This window comes from Procambarus clarkii, chromosome 13, assembly GCF_040958095.1.
Source record: "Procambarus clarkii isolate CNS0578487 chromosome 13, FALCON_Pclarkii_2.0, whole genome shotgun sequence".
In the NCBI taxonomy this organism is placed as follows: domain Eukaryota; kingdom Metazoa; phylum Arthropoda; class Malacostraca; order Decapoda; family Cambaridae; genus Procambarus; species Procambarus clarkii.
Window position 1 is genome coordinate 10,804,321 of NC_091162.1, and position 14,484 is coordinate 10,818,804.

Consider the following 14,484-nt stretch of genomic DNA (forward strand, 5'->3'; position numbering starts at 1 on the left):
GATCAGAAAACCCAGGTGGGGACCAATGGGGTCCAATGGGGCCCAAGGCCCCCAAGTCAGCTTTTCCCCAACCCCGGGAACCTCCACGTCAGGCCCTGGGGGCGAGTCATCCCCTAAAGACCCGGCTTCACAAGAAAAAGCCGGGGTGGCCAAAATAGCAGGAAGAGAGAGGGCCCACTGGTCAGACCCCAAAGCTACGGCTGGAGGAACAGATTCGAATGCCTCCGTCGCCACTCAAGAAGGGGCAACCCCTGAAAGTCGTCGTTTCATCGACGATGTTTCCCGAGACTTGTCGAAACTGAGTCTCGGAAACCTCTAAACCCGGGCCCCAACCCTGAAGCCCTCAGACACTTAGGAGCCAGAAACAAGGGGAGGGGGAGTGAACAGAATGAACCACAGCAGGGGAAGAACGAGGGAGAGCGGACCGAACCGAGGCCAACACGACCAACACTCCTAAGTCCGAGTCCCTATAAGTAAAGCCAGGCAGCCTCGGGGCATCCAGGGAAGCAACTAACCGAGCACGTTGCAGCAACCTAAACCGAGCCTGCAATGTGCGAATCGCATGCACCTGAATAATGTCATCAGTAGATTGGACGAATTGAGTCAAAAACAAGCAACAATGCTCGCAGGACTCCGGGTCAAAGGTGTCACTGACCCAACAGGCAGCATGATGGAGACAAAAACAATGAGTCACCCCTGAGACAAGGGGACAGAGTAACCCTCAAACTTGCACAAAGCGAGAGGGGACACAGGGGTCACATCCATCGGACCCGTGTGCCCCCCGCGGGGTTTCCCAAGGACCATAGACTGGTATCGCTAAGGGTAAGCCCAGGCAGGGTACTGCTAACCGGTGCCCAAGCTACCAAACAAACTGCTTATGCTGAACCCCCTTTGTCCACTCTTGAGGGCAAAGCAGGGGGGTTTACCACCAAACAGAAGGTCAAACCCTAACATAACAGGGAAAGGGACACCAAGGCAGACCCCCACCAGGCAAAAACAAATGGAAAAAAAAAACTCACAAGAGGACAGCGTACCCAGAAGGAACAGAGCCGGCCGCTGTTATAGGTGAAAACTAGCTGTGCAGTACCCGGCGCCCCTACCAGTGCTAAACTACCACTTACCCCAAGGTAGACAAGGGTGGAATCCCCCTCTCCCAAAACACTCCAAGGGCAGTCAATTGCTGAGCAGCAAAAGACCAACAAAGATAGACCCAAGGTGACTGTGGAAGATAACCCCAAGCCCCTAGGGCAGCACTTACAGGGTACTCAGGAAAGGTAACCCTAAGCACGTGCATTCCGAGCACCTGTGAAAATTACTCCCAGCTCGCAAGCCACCATAAGAGCAGAACTGAACCAAAGCCCAGCACAACACAAGAATCTGGAGCTGGAGCCACACAACCATGCCGTATCACATCAGCCAAAGAATTGGGGTATGGGTTGCTGGCGCGGGGGTTTGGGGCTTCCCCTCCCCCCCCCCCCCTCCCGGGAAGGGAGGAGCTGCGCAGATATGTGGTGCAGCTCGTGTGACGTCATGCTCGTTTGTTCATTTTCATTTGGGGAGTTCTGCCCACTCATTGTCCATTTTTATAGTTTTTAACCAGAATAGGGGTTTGTTTTATGGTGCTTACCTTTCTGGGTGCCTGTCCCAGTTGACGGCAAGATATAGAATGTTCCAAATCACATGAGCATTTTTATAGGCAATTGCTCCTCGTGCCTCTCTGAGGGGGCCAGGTTCTGGCTCGTGGTCCTGGTAGGCCTAGAACTCCACTCAGGTTGACTGATGCCAAATTCTAAAGAGATACACATCAGCCTGGATAGCTTTGGGAAGCCGAAGGGGTTCCTCCCAGAAATGAACATTTGGAAACCATAAGGTATCATCACCAGGGATACCTGCTAACAGTTATGGCTCCTTTTGGAAGTCTAAATCTAAAGTTAAAATGTTTTTAAGGGATTCTGAGTTTACCACAGAGCTGACATTAACGTTGAATTCAACTCTGAGTTAATATTCTACAATAAATGATATATATATTATACTTTATATTTTTACCTTCAGTTTTGCTGCCAGCTACTGTTAATTTAGGCTTCTGTGTGGAATAAACATGATCTGAAATCAGAGGAAGAGACAATATATTACATTTACATAAATTTAAAATCATTATCAAACTAATTACACAAAGAAGGGTTTGAATATTATTTAGCGCAATAACTAATGCAAACTCTCCAACATATCCTGGATGCTAGATCAAGCAAAGCTAAAAGATGGAAACAGAGGACCGACCTAGATACTGGAGTGACCAGTAATATCAGCAAGTTTATGGGTGACACAAAGGTAAGGTGTGGAGTCAATACAATAGAAGACTGATGAACTACCAAAAAAATTCAACAAACTACAGTTCTGGGTGAAACAATTACAAATGCAGTTCAAGTTTGGGAAATGTAAATTCCTTAACCTAGGGAGAAAACAACATGCTACATATCACCTCAATAATACTGACACTGGTCGATCAAATTGTGAGAGACTTCGGCGTCATGGTTAGCAGAAAGCCAAGGCCAAGACACCAATGTATCAATACACAAAATAAAACAAACTAAAATAAGAAGTGGTCAATCAGGATATTCAATGGTCAACCATGACATTGCGAACACAACTTTTGATTTTGTCAGTAATACTGGCAGAAAAAATACCAATCTTTTTTCCTGGATTAACCACTGCACTACAGTTCTGTGCACTGCACAGAGCGCCCTGAGGTGCTAGATCAGAGGTGTGCAGAGTGCCTCAGGGCGCTCATAGGTATAGCGTAGGATTCAAAACTGGTAAGCGGTGACTCAGATACAAAATGGATGCCTGATCACAGTTGCTGGACCACTATGACATGACATTAGATACCATGAAAGACAAACAAAACGCTGATGTAATTTACACAGATTTCGCAAAAGCCTTCGATAAATGTGACCATGGTGTTATTGCCCACAAAAAATGCATGCAAAAGGAATTACCAGAAAAAGAGGCAGATGGATCTACAATTTCCTGACTAACAGAACGCAATGTAATTACCTAAGTGTAGTTACAGGATGAGAGCTACGCTCGTGGTGTCCCGTCTACCCAGCACTCTTTGTCATATAACGCTTTGAAGCTACTGACAGTTTTCGCCTCCAATACCTTCTCACCTAACTTGTTCCAACCGTCTACACTCTTGTTTACAAAAGAGAATTTTCTTACATTTCTCCGGCAGCTTTGTTTTGTTAGTTTAAATCTATGACCTCTTGTTCTTGAAGTTCTGAGTCTCAGGAATTCTTCCCTATCAATTTTATCGATTCCTGTTACTATTTTGTATGTAGTGATCATATCGCCTCTGTTTCTTCTATCTTCTAGTTTTTGCATATTTAATGCCTCTAACCTCTCCTCGTAGCTCTTGTCCTTCAGTTCTGGGAGCCACTTGGTGGCATGTCTTTGCACCTTTTCCAGTTTGTTGATGTGCTTCTTAAGATATGGGCACCACACAACCACTGCATATTCTAGCTTTGGTCTAACAAAAGTCATGAAATTTTTTTTAGTATTTTGCCATCCATGTATTTAAAAGCAATTCTGAAGTTAGAAAGTGTAGCATAGGCTCCTCGCACAATGTTCTTAATGTGGTTCTCAGGTGACAGTCTTCTACCTAGAACCACCCCTAGATCTCTTTCTTTATCAGAATTCTTTAAAGATTTTTCACATAATTTATAGGTTGTGTGGGGGTCTATGTTCTCCTATTCCACATTACATAACATGACATTTATTCACATTAAATTCCATTTGTCAAGTGGTGCTCCATATACTTATTTTGTCCAGGTCTTCTTGAAGGGCATGACAATCATCTAAGTTTCTTATCCTTCCTATTATCTTAGCATCAACAGCAAACATATTCATATAATTCTGTATTCCAGCTGGTAGATCATTTATGTAGACAATGAACATTATCGGTGCAAGAACTGAACCCTGTGGTACTCCACTTGTGATATTCCTCCAATCTGATACATGCCTCTGATTACGGCCCTCATTTTTCTATCATTAAGGAAATTTTTCATCCATGCTAGAAGCTTACCTGTCACCCTTCCAATATGTTCCAGTTTCCAGAACAACCTCTTATGTGGAACTCTGTCAAAATCCTTTTCTGGGGGAGCCCCGTCGGCTCCCCGGAGCTATCCAGGCTGAATGGATACTGTATGTATAACTTTCTGGCATCAGTCAGTGCTAGGAGTTCTTGCCTACCGGAGACCACGAGCCAGAACCTGGCCCCCTCAGAGAGGCACGAGGAACAATGGCCTATAGAAACCCCCTTGTGGTTGGGAGCATTCTATGTCTGCCATCGACCGGGATAGGCACCCAGAAAGGTAGGCGCCCCAAAACAAACCCCTTTTCTGGTGAAAATATTGCTGCCGAAAGCCGAACGAGTGGACAGAACTCCCCAAACAAAATTATAAAACTAGCATGACATCACGTCGCCGCACCACCGTCTGCACAACCCCCCTCTCCCCGGGAGGGGGAAGGGGGAGCCCCAGACCCTCCAAGCCGGCGATCCAACTGGTAGTTCTTGGCCGATGGAATTACTGGTCGGTCGAGTGCTTCTGGCTCCAGTTTTTGTTTCAGTTCTGTGCCTTGTGGTGTGGACTGTCTCTACCGGTGGGGTGTGAGCCAGGAGTAAGATTCTATGGTACTCGGGCTGCATGTGCCTAGGGCTATGTTTCCTAGGTGCCCTGTAAGTACTGTCCTTGGGGCTTGGGGCCACCTTCCACAAGTCACCTTGGGTTCTACCTCCGCTGTGTCCTTCACTGCTTGGTACTGGGCTGCCCTTGGAGTCGGCTGGGGTTTGCTGCCCTGGTTTGTCTCTGGGTAGGTGGTAGTTTTTGTCACTTGTAGGGGCGCGGAGTACCGCACACCTAGTTTTCACCATTGACAGCGGCTGGCTCTGTTCCGCCTGGGTACGTTGTCCTCTTGCAGGGTTTTTCTTTTGTTTTTGCCTGGTGGGGGGATCTGCCTTTATGGTCCCCCATTCCTGTTCTAGGTGTTTTTCTTTCGATTTCTTCTGTTGGTGGTACTCCCCGCTTGGCCCCCGTGAGTGGACACGTCCCGGGGGGTCTGCTTTTAGCAGTTTGTTGGTAGACTTGGGCGCCGGTTCGCGGTACCCTGCCTGGGCTTCCCTTAGCGTGTACCGACGGCTAAGGACCCTGGGAAACCCCAAGGGGGGCTCCGTGGTCCTATAAGTGTGTCCCCAGAGTCCCTCTCATGTCCTGCGAGTTTGACGGTTGCTCTGTCCCCTTGTCTCAGGGTGACACTCACCGGTTGTGCCTCCGCCATGCTGCCTGTTGGGTCATGGTTTCTTGTGACCCGGAGTCGTACGACGGGTGTTGTCGGTACGTGCTCTTTCACCCAGGCACTGGTTATGATAATCGGGTGCAGGCGGCTGCGGCGTTGCTTGCTGGGTGTAGGTTGCTGCAACGCTCTTGGTTGTTTGCGGCCCCAGTTGCCCCGAGGCTGCCCCGTTTTGGTGGTTGGGGTCCAGACTTGGAGGTGGGGGTCGCTTCGGCTCTGACTCCTTCCACTCCTTGTCCTTCCCCTTCTGTTCTACACACTTCCTCCCTTGCTTCCTGCTTTGAACCATAGGCGGGTTTTGGGGCTGGGGCGGGGTCTGGTTGGGTTGAGACTCGGGGGTTTTCCTCTTCTGGGGTGGTGGCGGAAGCATTCGAGTCGGTTCCTGCAGCCGTGGCGTATGGGTCTGACCAATGGGCTCCCTTCCTTGGTGTTTGCACGGCTGCCCCGGCTTTTCCTTGTCTAGCTGGGGCTTTGGGGGGTACAGCTCGGCCCCGGGTCATACCATCGAGGTTCCCGGAGTTGGGGAGGAGTTGCCTGGGGGGGCCTCGGCCCCGTTTGCCCCTCTTGGGTTTTTGTACCCATGGTGAGGCGCTGCCAGTTCCTCAGAGTGGGGTTGTTCCTTCCCTCTCTGTGTTCCTGTTGTTTTCGGGTATAGCCCTCCCTGGGTTCGGTTCCGTGTTCCTTCAGGGTTCGTCAGTCCCGTCGTTCCTGGGGGTGTGTTTCACCCCCTTTTCCTCCCCGTTTTCGCTCTTCCGTCGCGATACTGTTCCCTTCGTATCATTGTCCCTGCGTGTCCCTTGATCAGGGGTGCTTGTCGTGGTTTTTGTTGGTTCACGAGCCTCTTCGTACCTTCCAATATTATTGGAACGTCGGTCGCTTTCCGATGTGGTTTCCTCTGGTCTTTTGTCGGCCTTGTTGGTTACCTTCTGTCTTCTTTTTTTTTTTCGTGTTGTTTTCACGTCGTCTCTACGTCCAGTTTCGGACGTAGAGCACTCTGTTATATAACGCTTTGAAACTACTGATGGTCTTGCCCTCCAACACCTTCTCACCTAACTTGTTCCAACCGTCTACCACTCTGTTTGTGAAAGTGAATTTTCTTATATTTCTTTGGCATCTGTGCTTAGCTAGTTTAAATCTATGACCTCTTGTTCTTAAAGTTCCAGGTCTCAGGAAATCTTCCTAATCAATTTCATCAATTCCTGTTACTATTTTGTATGTAGTGATCATATCACCTCTTTTTCTTCTGTCTTCTAATTTTGGCATATTTAATGCCTCTAACCTCTTCTCGTAGCTCTTGCCCTTCAGTTCTGGGAGCCACTTAGTAGCATGTCTTTGCACCTTTTCCAGTTTGTTGATGTGCTTCTTAAGATATGGGCACCACACAACCGCTGCATATTCTAGCTTTGGCCTAACAAAAGTCGTGAACAATTTCTTTAGTATATCGCCATCCATGTATTTAAAAGCAATTTTGAAGTTAGAAAGTGTGGCATAGGCTCCTCGCACAATATTCTTTATGTGGTCCTCAAGTGATAGTTTTCAATCTAGAACCACCCCTAGATCTCTTTCTTTATCAGAATTCTTTAAAGATTTCTCACATAATATATAGGTTGTGTGGGGTCTGTGTTCTCCTATTCCACATTCCATAACATGGCATTTATTAACATTAAATTCCATTTGCCAAGTGGTGCTCCATATACTTATTTTCTCCAGGTCTTCTTGAAGGGCATGACAATCATCTAAATTTCTTATCCTTCTTTCTTATCTTAGCATCATCAGCAAACATGTTCATAAATTCTGTATACCAACTGGTAGATAATTTATGTAGACAATAAACATCACTGGTGCAAGAACTGAACCCTGTGGTACTCCACTTGTGACATTTCTCCAGTCCGATACATTGCCTCTGATCACTGCCCTCATTTTTCTATCAGTCAGAAAATTTTTCATCCATGTTAGAAGCTTACCTGTCACCCCTCCAATATTTTCCAGTTTCCAGAACAACCTCTTATGTGGAACTCTGTTGAAGGCCTTTTTTAGGTCCAGATAGATGCAGTCAACCCAACCATCTCTTTCCTGTAATATCTCTGTGGCTCGATCATAGAAACTGAGTAAATTCAATACACAGGATCTTCCAGATTGAAAACCATACTGTCTGTCTGATATTATATAATTTTTCTCCAGGTGTTCTACCCATTCAGTATTTATTATTTTTTCCAATATTTTGACTATTACACTTGTCAATGATACAGGTCTATAATTAAGGGGGTCTTCCCTGCTTCCACTTTTGTAGATTGGAACTATGTTAGCCTGTTTCCACACATCAGCTACAACTCCTGTAAACAGGGATGCCTGAAAAATCAGTTGAAGTGGAATGCTGAGCTCAGGTGCACATTCTCTCAGAACCTCTCAGCATAAAGAAATTTTCTGGATCTTCCACCTTCATGTTGTTTATTGGAGTGCTAAACATGTCCTCATACTGCTTTTTTAGGATTTCACTAATTTCTTTGTCATCCTCCGTGTATGCACCTTCACTTGTACAAATAGGTCCAATACTGGCAGTGGTTTTTGCTTTTGATTTCGCATATGAGAAGAAATATTTTGAATTTTTCTTTATTTCCTGAATTGCTTTCTGTTCTAACTGCCATCTAACACTGAATCTCAAGCAGACTCAGACAGGGCACCAAGATCTGGTAAAGATGCAAAAAAACACCAAGTGCCAATAATTGACCTGGAGGTCCAGGGGCACCATCCAGGCCCCCGGCCCCAACAGAACCGGACAGAGACAACAGTCCTCCGAGGAGGGCACAGAAACCAAGGCGCAGACTGAAGAAGTCCAGAAGAACCGCAAATTTGAAGGCCCATGTCTGCAAAGAGCAGACGGGAACCCCAGAAGGATGGGGCGAATCGACCATACCCAACGCACCTACCAAGATGACATGACGAAGCGCAGGGGAAGAAGCCCACCTCGGCAGCTCTAAACTCCCCAAAGGGGGAGAAGCTGTCCACCGCCGCCACCAGAGGCCGGAAGACAACCAAAAAGGTCCACCAACAGCAGGACAATACGAGAGACAACAGAGCAAGCTGCTCTCCCAGCGCTCCGTCTACAGAGAAGGGAACAGAGCCCCTTCCGAAAGAAAAAGTACACATACAAATATATACATACACATATATATACACACACACAAGGTATGTGACACACACGTGCATATGCACATACACATGTGCACACACACACAGTGTACACATGTACATGCATACACCTACACTTGAAAAGAAAATTACAAGCCGCCGGCCAGGCAAAGAAGGCACAAAACTACATCAAAAGGCCCACCTCGACAAAACCTCAAAGTTCCAGCACGACCACAACACATGCCAAGACCCAAAAAGATCAGTCTGCAAGCCAGGAAGACCCCAGAACTCCAGAAGGCAGAAACCGGGTCACACACGAGGAAACAAAGCCCCCAGAACCCACAAAGGGCCCCAAGAGGAAGAAACCTCCGGAACGAAACCAAAGAACCCAAAGGAACCCGGAATCTAACCAGGGGGAGGCCAAACCACCACATTTTGCCGGCGGAGAAACACCACAGAAGGCAAAGCACAGCCCCCAGACAGAACCCCCTGGGAAAACAGTCATAACAGACCGAAAACCGAGGGACAAGGTGTGGAAGCAAGCATAACAGCCATGGGACACTGAGCCCAAACCCAAAGGCCCAGACCCAAAACAGACAAAAAGGAAAATCCGGTGTAATATCAACATTCAAATGTTCCCAGAGGAACAAGAAACGGGCAGAAAACACCAGAGAAGCAAAGAAACGACAACAGGAGAATGAAAACCCCTGAAAAAAGGTGAAAACTCACCCAAGAAGCTCGCTCGCACACCCAGTCACATGTAAACAAACCGCAACGCCGCCCTGGTGGCCATGCCGGGAAACCAGCAGACGAAAATGGCCGCCAGAACAGGGGCTGTGACTGACACTAAAGATACAAAAATATGCCAGCAAAAGTGGGAAGCAAGTAGACTGGATGAGCGAAAAACACCGCCCAAAAGCAGAAAACCCAGGCAGGGGCAAACCGCCCTAGAACTGCTAGCAGGCATCCCCCACAGCCCCGGGAACCAACAAGAGAGGCCCCGGGGCAGAGCCGTCCTCCAAGCCCTCCACCCTTAAATAAAAGCAAGAGTCCATGGGAAAGGCAACAAGAAAGGGCCGCTGGTAAGATCCAGAAGCATTGGCAGGAGGAAGCGGCTCGAAAACCTCTGTCCCCCAACCCAAACAGGGCAGCCCCCGAAAACCGCTTGAGTCTCAGCCCCAACTAAACCCCACCCCGATCCCGAAACCGGCAGACGGTCCGGAGCCGGGAACAGAGAGGGAAAGGGGCGAACAGCACCTAACCAAAACAGGGCGGCCTCGGGGCATCTGAGTGGGAAACCAACCTAGCATGTTGCAGCAACCTAACCTAGCATGCAACACAGATGCCGCCTGTACTCTGAACAGTAATAACATTAGGAGAGTACTGGAGAACAAGCAGAGAAAATCTCTCTCAAGACTCTGGGTCAAGGTGTTAATGACCCAACAGGCAGCATGACAGAGGTAAAAGTGGCGACAAGGGCAAAGCAACCAACGATCCTGTACAAGACGGCTTGGAACCCAGAAGACACATTCAATGGTCCCCCGAGCCCAGACAGGGGTTTCCAGGGCCCGTAGGCTGACTGCTACGGGAAGCCCGGGCAAGGTGTTGCTAAACTGGTTGGAGAGAGCACTGAAAACCCCTGAGACGTGTACAATCACGGGGCCCTAGCAGAGGGCCGCCAAACACTACCAGTGAAACTATAGCCACACTGGGCAGACCCCCACCAGGCAATTGAAAATAAAAACAAAAGAAAAACCCCGCAAAAGTACACTGTCTCCAGAGGCAACAGGAACCGGTTGCCGCTTAGGTGGCAGGCTGTGCAACACCTTGACGCCCTAACCAGCACAATACCAATCCATACCCAGGGCCAAACAAGGGCCCCAAGCCCCAGCTGGCCTCAAGGGCGAGGCAAATGTGGAGCAGCAAGAACCTCTACGGGAATGGTTCCCGAACGCCCCAGGGAGGATAACCCTTTTACGCAAGGGCAGTACCCACAGGGCGCTTAGGGAAGTCAGCCACTAAGCGCATGCAGCCCCGGCACTGATGAGGTACTCCTGGCCACCACAAAATACAACACACGGGAGTGAACGCCACACAAGGTAAACACCGCCTAGGAAACTGAGGCCAGAGAAGCGTCTATCCCGGTTGACATTAGCTTACGAACTGAAGCTTGACAGCCGGCGCAGTATGTCTGGGGCTCCCCCCTCCCCCTCTCGGGGCGGGGAGGGCTGCGCGGACGATCGACGCGGCAGTAAAGTGTGATGTTTGCTTGTTTCCTTGGGATTGTAGGGAGTTTCTACCTCTCTGTTCAGTTTTTTGTTTTAGTTTTTACCATGTGGGTTTGTTTAGTCATGCCTACTTTTCTGGGTGCCTGACCCCGGTCGATGGCAGATAAGGAAAACCCCAACCACAAGAGGGATTTCCAGTGCCATTGCTCCCTGAAGCCTCTCTGAAGGGGCCAGGAACTGGCGTTGGTCCCTGGTAGACTGAACTCCTTAGCTAAAGTCCCGGTCTAATATAACATACATTAGCCCGATAAGCTCCAGGGAGCCGTAGGGGCTCCCCACAGAAAATGATTTTTATACAAATATTTTTGTAGTGGACGCAAGTCCTGTCCATGGCTAGGACTCAGGAGAAGAAAAATGGACGCGAGTCATGTCCAAAGAGAACGATAGTGTTAACTCTGGTGTTTTATCAAGCTGTATCTGATTGCTTATTTCAGTGCCTTAGAATGAGAGTACAGTGATTCATATAATTTCATAAATTCTTCCAGTGCAACTCTGTTTTATATATGGAAAAGTGGGAATAAAGTAATCAACTTACCTAATTTGATAAACAAAAAAATTTACACATTAAATTACTAAATAATCAGGAACCAATAATAAAAATATCAAAATGCTCATCATGCTTTAAACTGTTGTAATGAAATAAGTGGATTAACTCACCAGTATTAGCTGCTTGGGTATGTGACAAGAATATATGAGCTTTTTCCCGACCAATCAAGTTCTCACACTGGTCTTGTGGAAGATCAAATGTGGTGACATCTTCCTGCATTATGTCTGATGTGTTCTCTAGGTAGCAGTTCTCAAGATCCCACAGTGTATGTCTCATTGCTGCAGCACTGTTCAACAAGAATATCAACACTAAAAAATATGTGCCCAATGAAATCAGCATAGGGTGATATACCCATGAGTCTTTTGGAGCAGGGCGGTGGAATCAAACCAGCATCCTAGGTCTCCCCCAAATGCACACGTTAGGTATTTTCACAAGTGTTTGAAGAACTTCACGATCTACATCAGTGTGCGTGCGGGAAGCATGTCAAAATTGGACTGGGTATCAGTTCAATGTCTCCAAACTCCTTGTAAGTTCGAATGGACATCAGGGTGTTACTTTTAGCACATAGTGGTCAAGTGTGCATCCTGGATAACCTAGGATGCAAGTTCGATTCCACTGCCGTTCTCCATATTTTTCCCATGATAATTAATGTCTCCAAAATACCATTAAATTATAAGCACTGCTATTACTGTATTACTCGTTTGCAAATAACAAATTGAGTGTTGATTGTAATGAAATGCCTCATTCTGCTGGGTCACCTCCATACTTCACCAAGCTACCCACCTGGACTTCTCCAAACCCAGGTACACACACGAGGTAACAACGAATCATGAATGCGTACTAGAAACCTCACCGAGAATCTGAATAGAGCAAATGGGTGACACAAAATAAACCAGATTACTGAAAGCAAAACCACCAGAAAGGTAAAGCGCACCAAAACAAATCACTTCTTGGACAACATTTGCAACCCAGATTCAAACTTTATACTGTACTGTACACATTCATTGTCCATGTCCAACTGCTAGTTAGCCACACATCCTCACCACTAGATAGCAGCCCCAGCAATACAGGGGTCCAGGTCATCTAGCCCAAGCATTCATGCACTGCCCAAGCAAGACTCCCTCAACACCACAGGAAGAAGGAAAGAGAGAACGTGGAGATACAGGTAAAGGCCCATCAGAAAGAGGTGTTTCATTACATTTAGCTTTAAATTTCTGGAAGGTCCAATTTGTATCTCCAAGAGCTAACTCACCACATTGAGGAAAACTCCAAAAGGGCAGACCATGGCAAGAGGGAACCAAAAGATCCATAAAACAAATCCAAAAACACCACAAAAGGCCAAACCAAGAAACTGGTCATTATGTACTGCAATCAGCAGATGGAATGGACCTGTGAAGAGCAGAAAGACAATCTTAACAACTCAGCAAGGCAGCAAGAAACCCAGGAACTGAAACAAGAGACTAGGGTCGCAGGCCCAACAAATGAAGCCCCACCAATTAGCACCTAAACACTTCAAGGAGATTGCAGGGAATGGAGCACTGCTCCTAATGGGCCAAATGGCAAAGGTACCCTCTCCCACGCTCCACCTTCCCCCCTACCCACTCACCAACAGTCCAGTGCATTACCTGGAAGGGGCAGAGCAGGCAGAAGAAGCTGTAAAAAAGTAAAAAAACCAGCGTTGAATGTAATGAAACGCCATTTTCTGGGCGAGTCCCGGAGGCTCCCCGGAGCTATCCCAGGCTGATATGCTAATGTCAGACTTTGGCATCAGTCATGTGTATGGAGTTCTTAGGCCTACCGGGGACCACGGCCAGAACCGGGCCCCCTCAGAGAGGCAAGGGGAGCAATGGCCTATAGAAGCCCCCGTGTTAGTGGAAGCATTCTATGTCTGCCATCGACCGGAACAGGCACCCAGAAAGGTAAGCGCCCCAAAACAAACCCCTATTCTGGTTAAAATTGCTACCTAAAACCGAACTAGTGGATAGAACTCCCCAACCGAAAACAAGCAAACTAGTGTGACGTCACACACTGCCGCGCCGCTGTCTGCGCAGCTCCCCCCTCCCCGGGAGGGGGAAGGGGGAGCCCCAGACCCCCCGCGCCGGCTACCCACACCTCAGTTCTTGAGGCTGGATGTCAAAAACGCGAAAAACCGCCGACCGGAGGGAGGGAGGGATGCCGGGGAGCCTCCGGGACTCACCCAGAAAATGGCGTTTCATTACATTCAACGCTGGTTTTCTGGGGGGAGCCCCGTCGGCTCCCCGGAGCTAACTACCCACAGACAGAAAAAGAGGGACTTACCCGGGAGGCGGTCGTCGCTCACCCCTCAACTCGAAGCCGAGACAACTGGCTGCAACCGCCGATCACAAAACATGATGCACCCCCGGCCAGACCAACCAAGCATCAACCACCCATGGACCCCTCCGGAACGCAGCAGTCTCATTCTTCGCCAGAAAAGAAGGAGACGGCTGCAAACGAACAAAACTATCACCACGACCAAAAGAGCAGAAACCCCTACCCGACCCCCAGAGGCCAAAGCCAACAAGAAAAGTGCCTTGGAAAAACAATCCTGGACCGAAGGGGCCACAACGAAACGAGGAGATGAAAGGAAAGCGAGCACTCTGTCCAAAGACCAGGACGGCTCAGGCGACGCATGAGCAGTCCGGAGGTGAAACAATGCACGAGACAGCTTGCGAAACGGCGCAGACGTAACATCGATACCGAAAGCAAGCTGAAGCGGCTCCGCCAGCGCCGCACGATACGAAGCGACAGTGTTAGGCATAAGATGACGGTCCTGAAACAACCACGAGAGGAAGGACAAGACCACCCGAACAGACAAGGAGCTAACACGACGAAGACGCAAAAAGAAACGGAAGGACCGCCAGGAAAACTGCATACTGCCGCCGAGAAGAAGCCCTCAGGTGGGACACCAACAAGGAGGCCACCTGATCACCATAGAGATGATGATAGACTCGAGTCAAAAAAACCATACGCGAAGACTCGAGGAGAAGATCGAACCAGCTACGTGACGTACCGGCCCGATCTGCTGAAAGAGGCGGAGCCGCGGGAAAAACCCTCGGGTTCGGACACCGAGCAACCAGCGCCTGAAACCAAGGCTGGGCCGGCCACCAAGGGGCCAGAAGGACAACTCTCCCCCGGTAAGTCTCTAAGCGA

The 14,484-nt window shown here is 48.5% G+C and overlaps 1 protein-coding gene across 6 annotated transcripts in view; it reads right to left on the reverse strand.

Annotated features, from left to right (window-relative positions):
* The window catches only part of LOC138364245 (uncharacterized), a 160,303-nt gene that overhangs the window by 36,209 nt on the left and 109,610 nt on the right, over nucleotides 1-14,484 (reverse strand). For all 6 annotated transcript variants that reach the window (XM_069323615.1, XM_069323616.1, XM_069323618.1 and 3 more), the window contains exons 9-10: nucleotides 11,424-11,599; nucleotides 2,047-2,103 (exon numbers count right to left, since the gene is read on the reverse strand). In XM_069323615.1, the coding sequence (XP_069179716.1) occupies nucleotides 2,047-2,103; nucleotides 11,424-11,599 (233 nt within the window). The remainder of the gene's footprint in view (nucleotides 1-2,046; nucleotides 2,104-11,423; nucleotides 11,600-14,484) is intronic.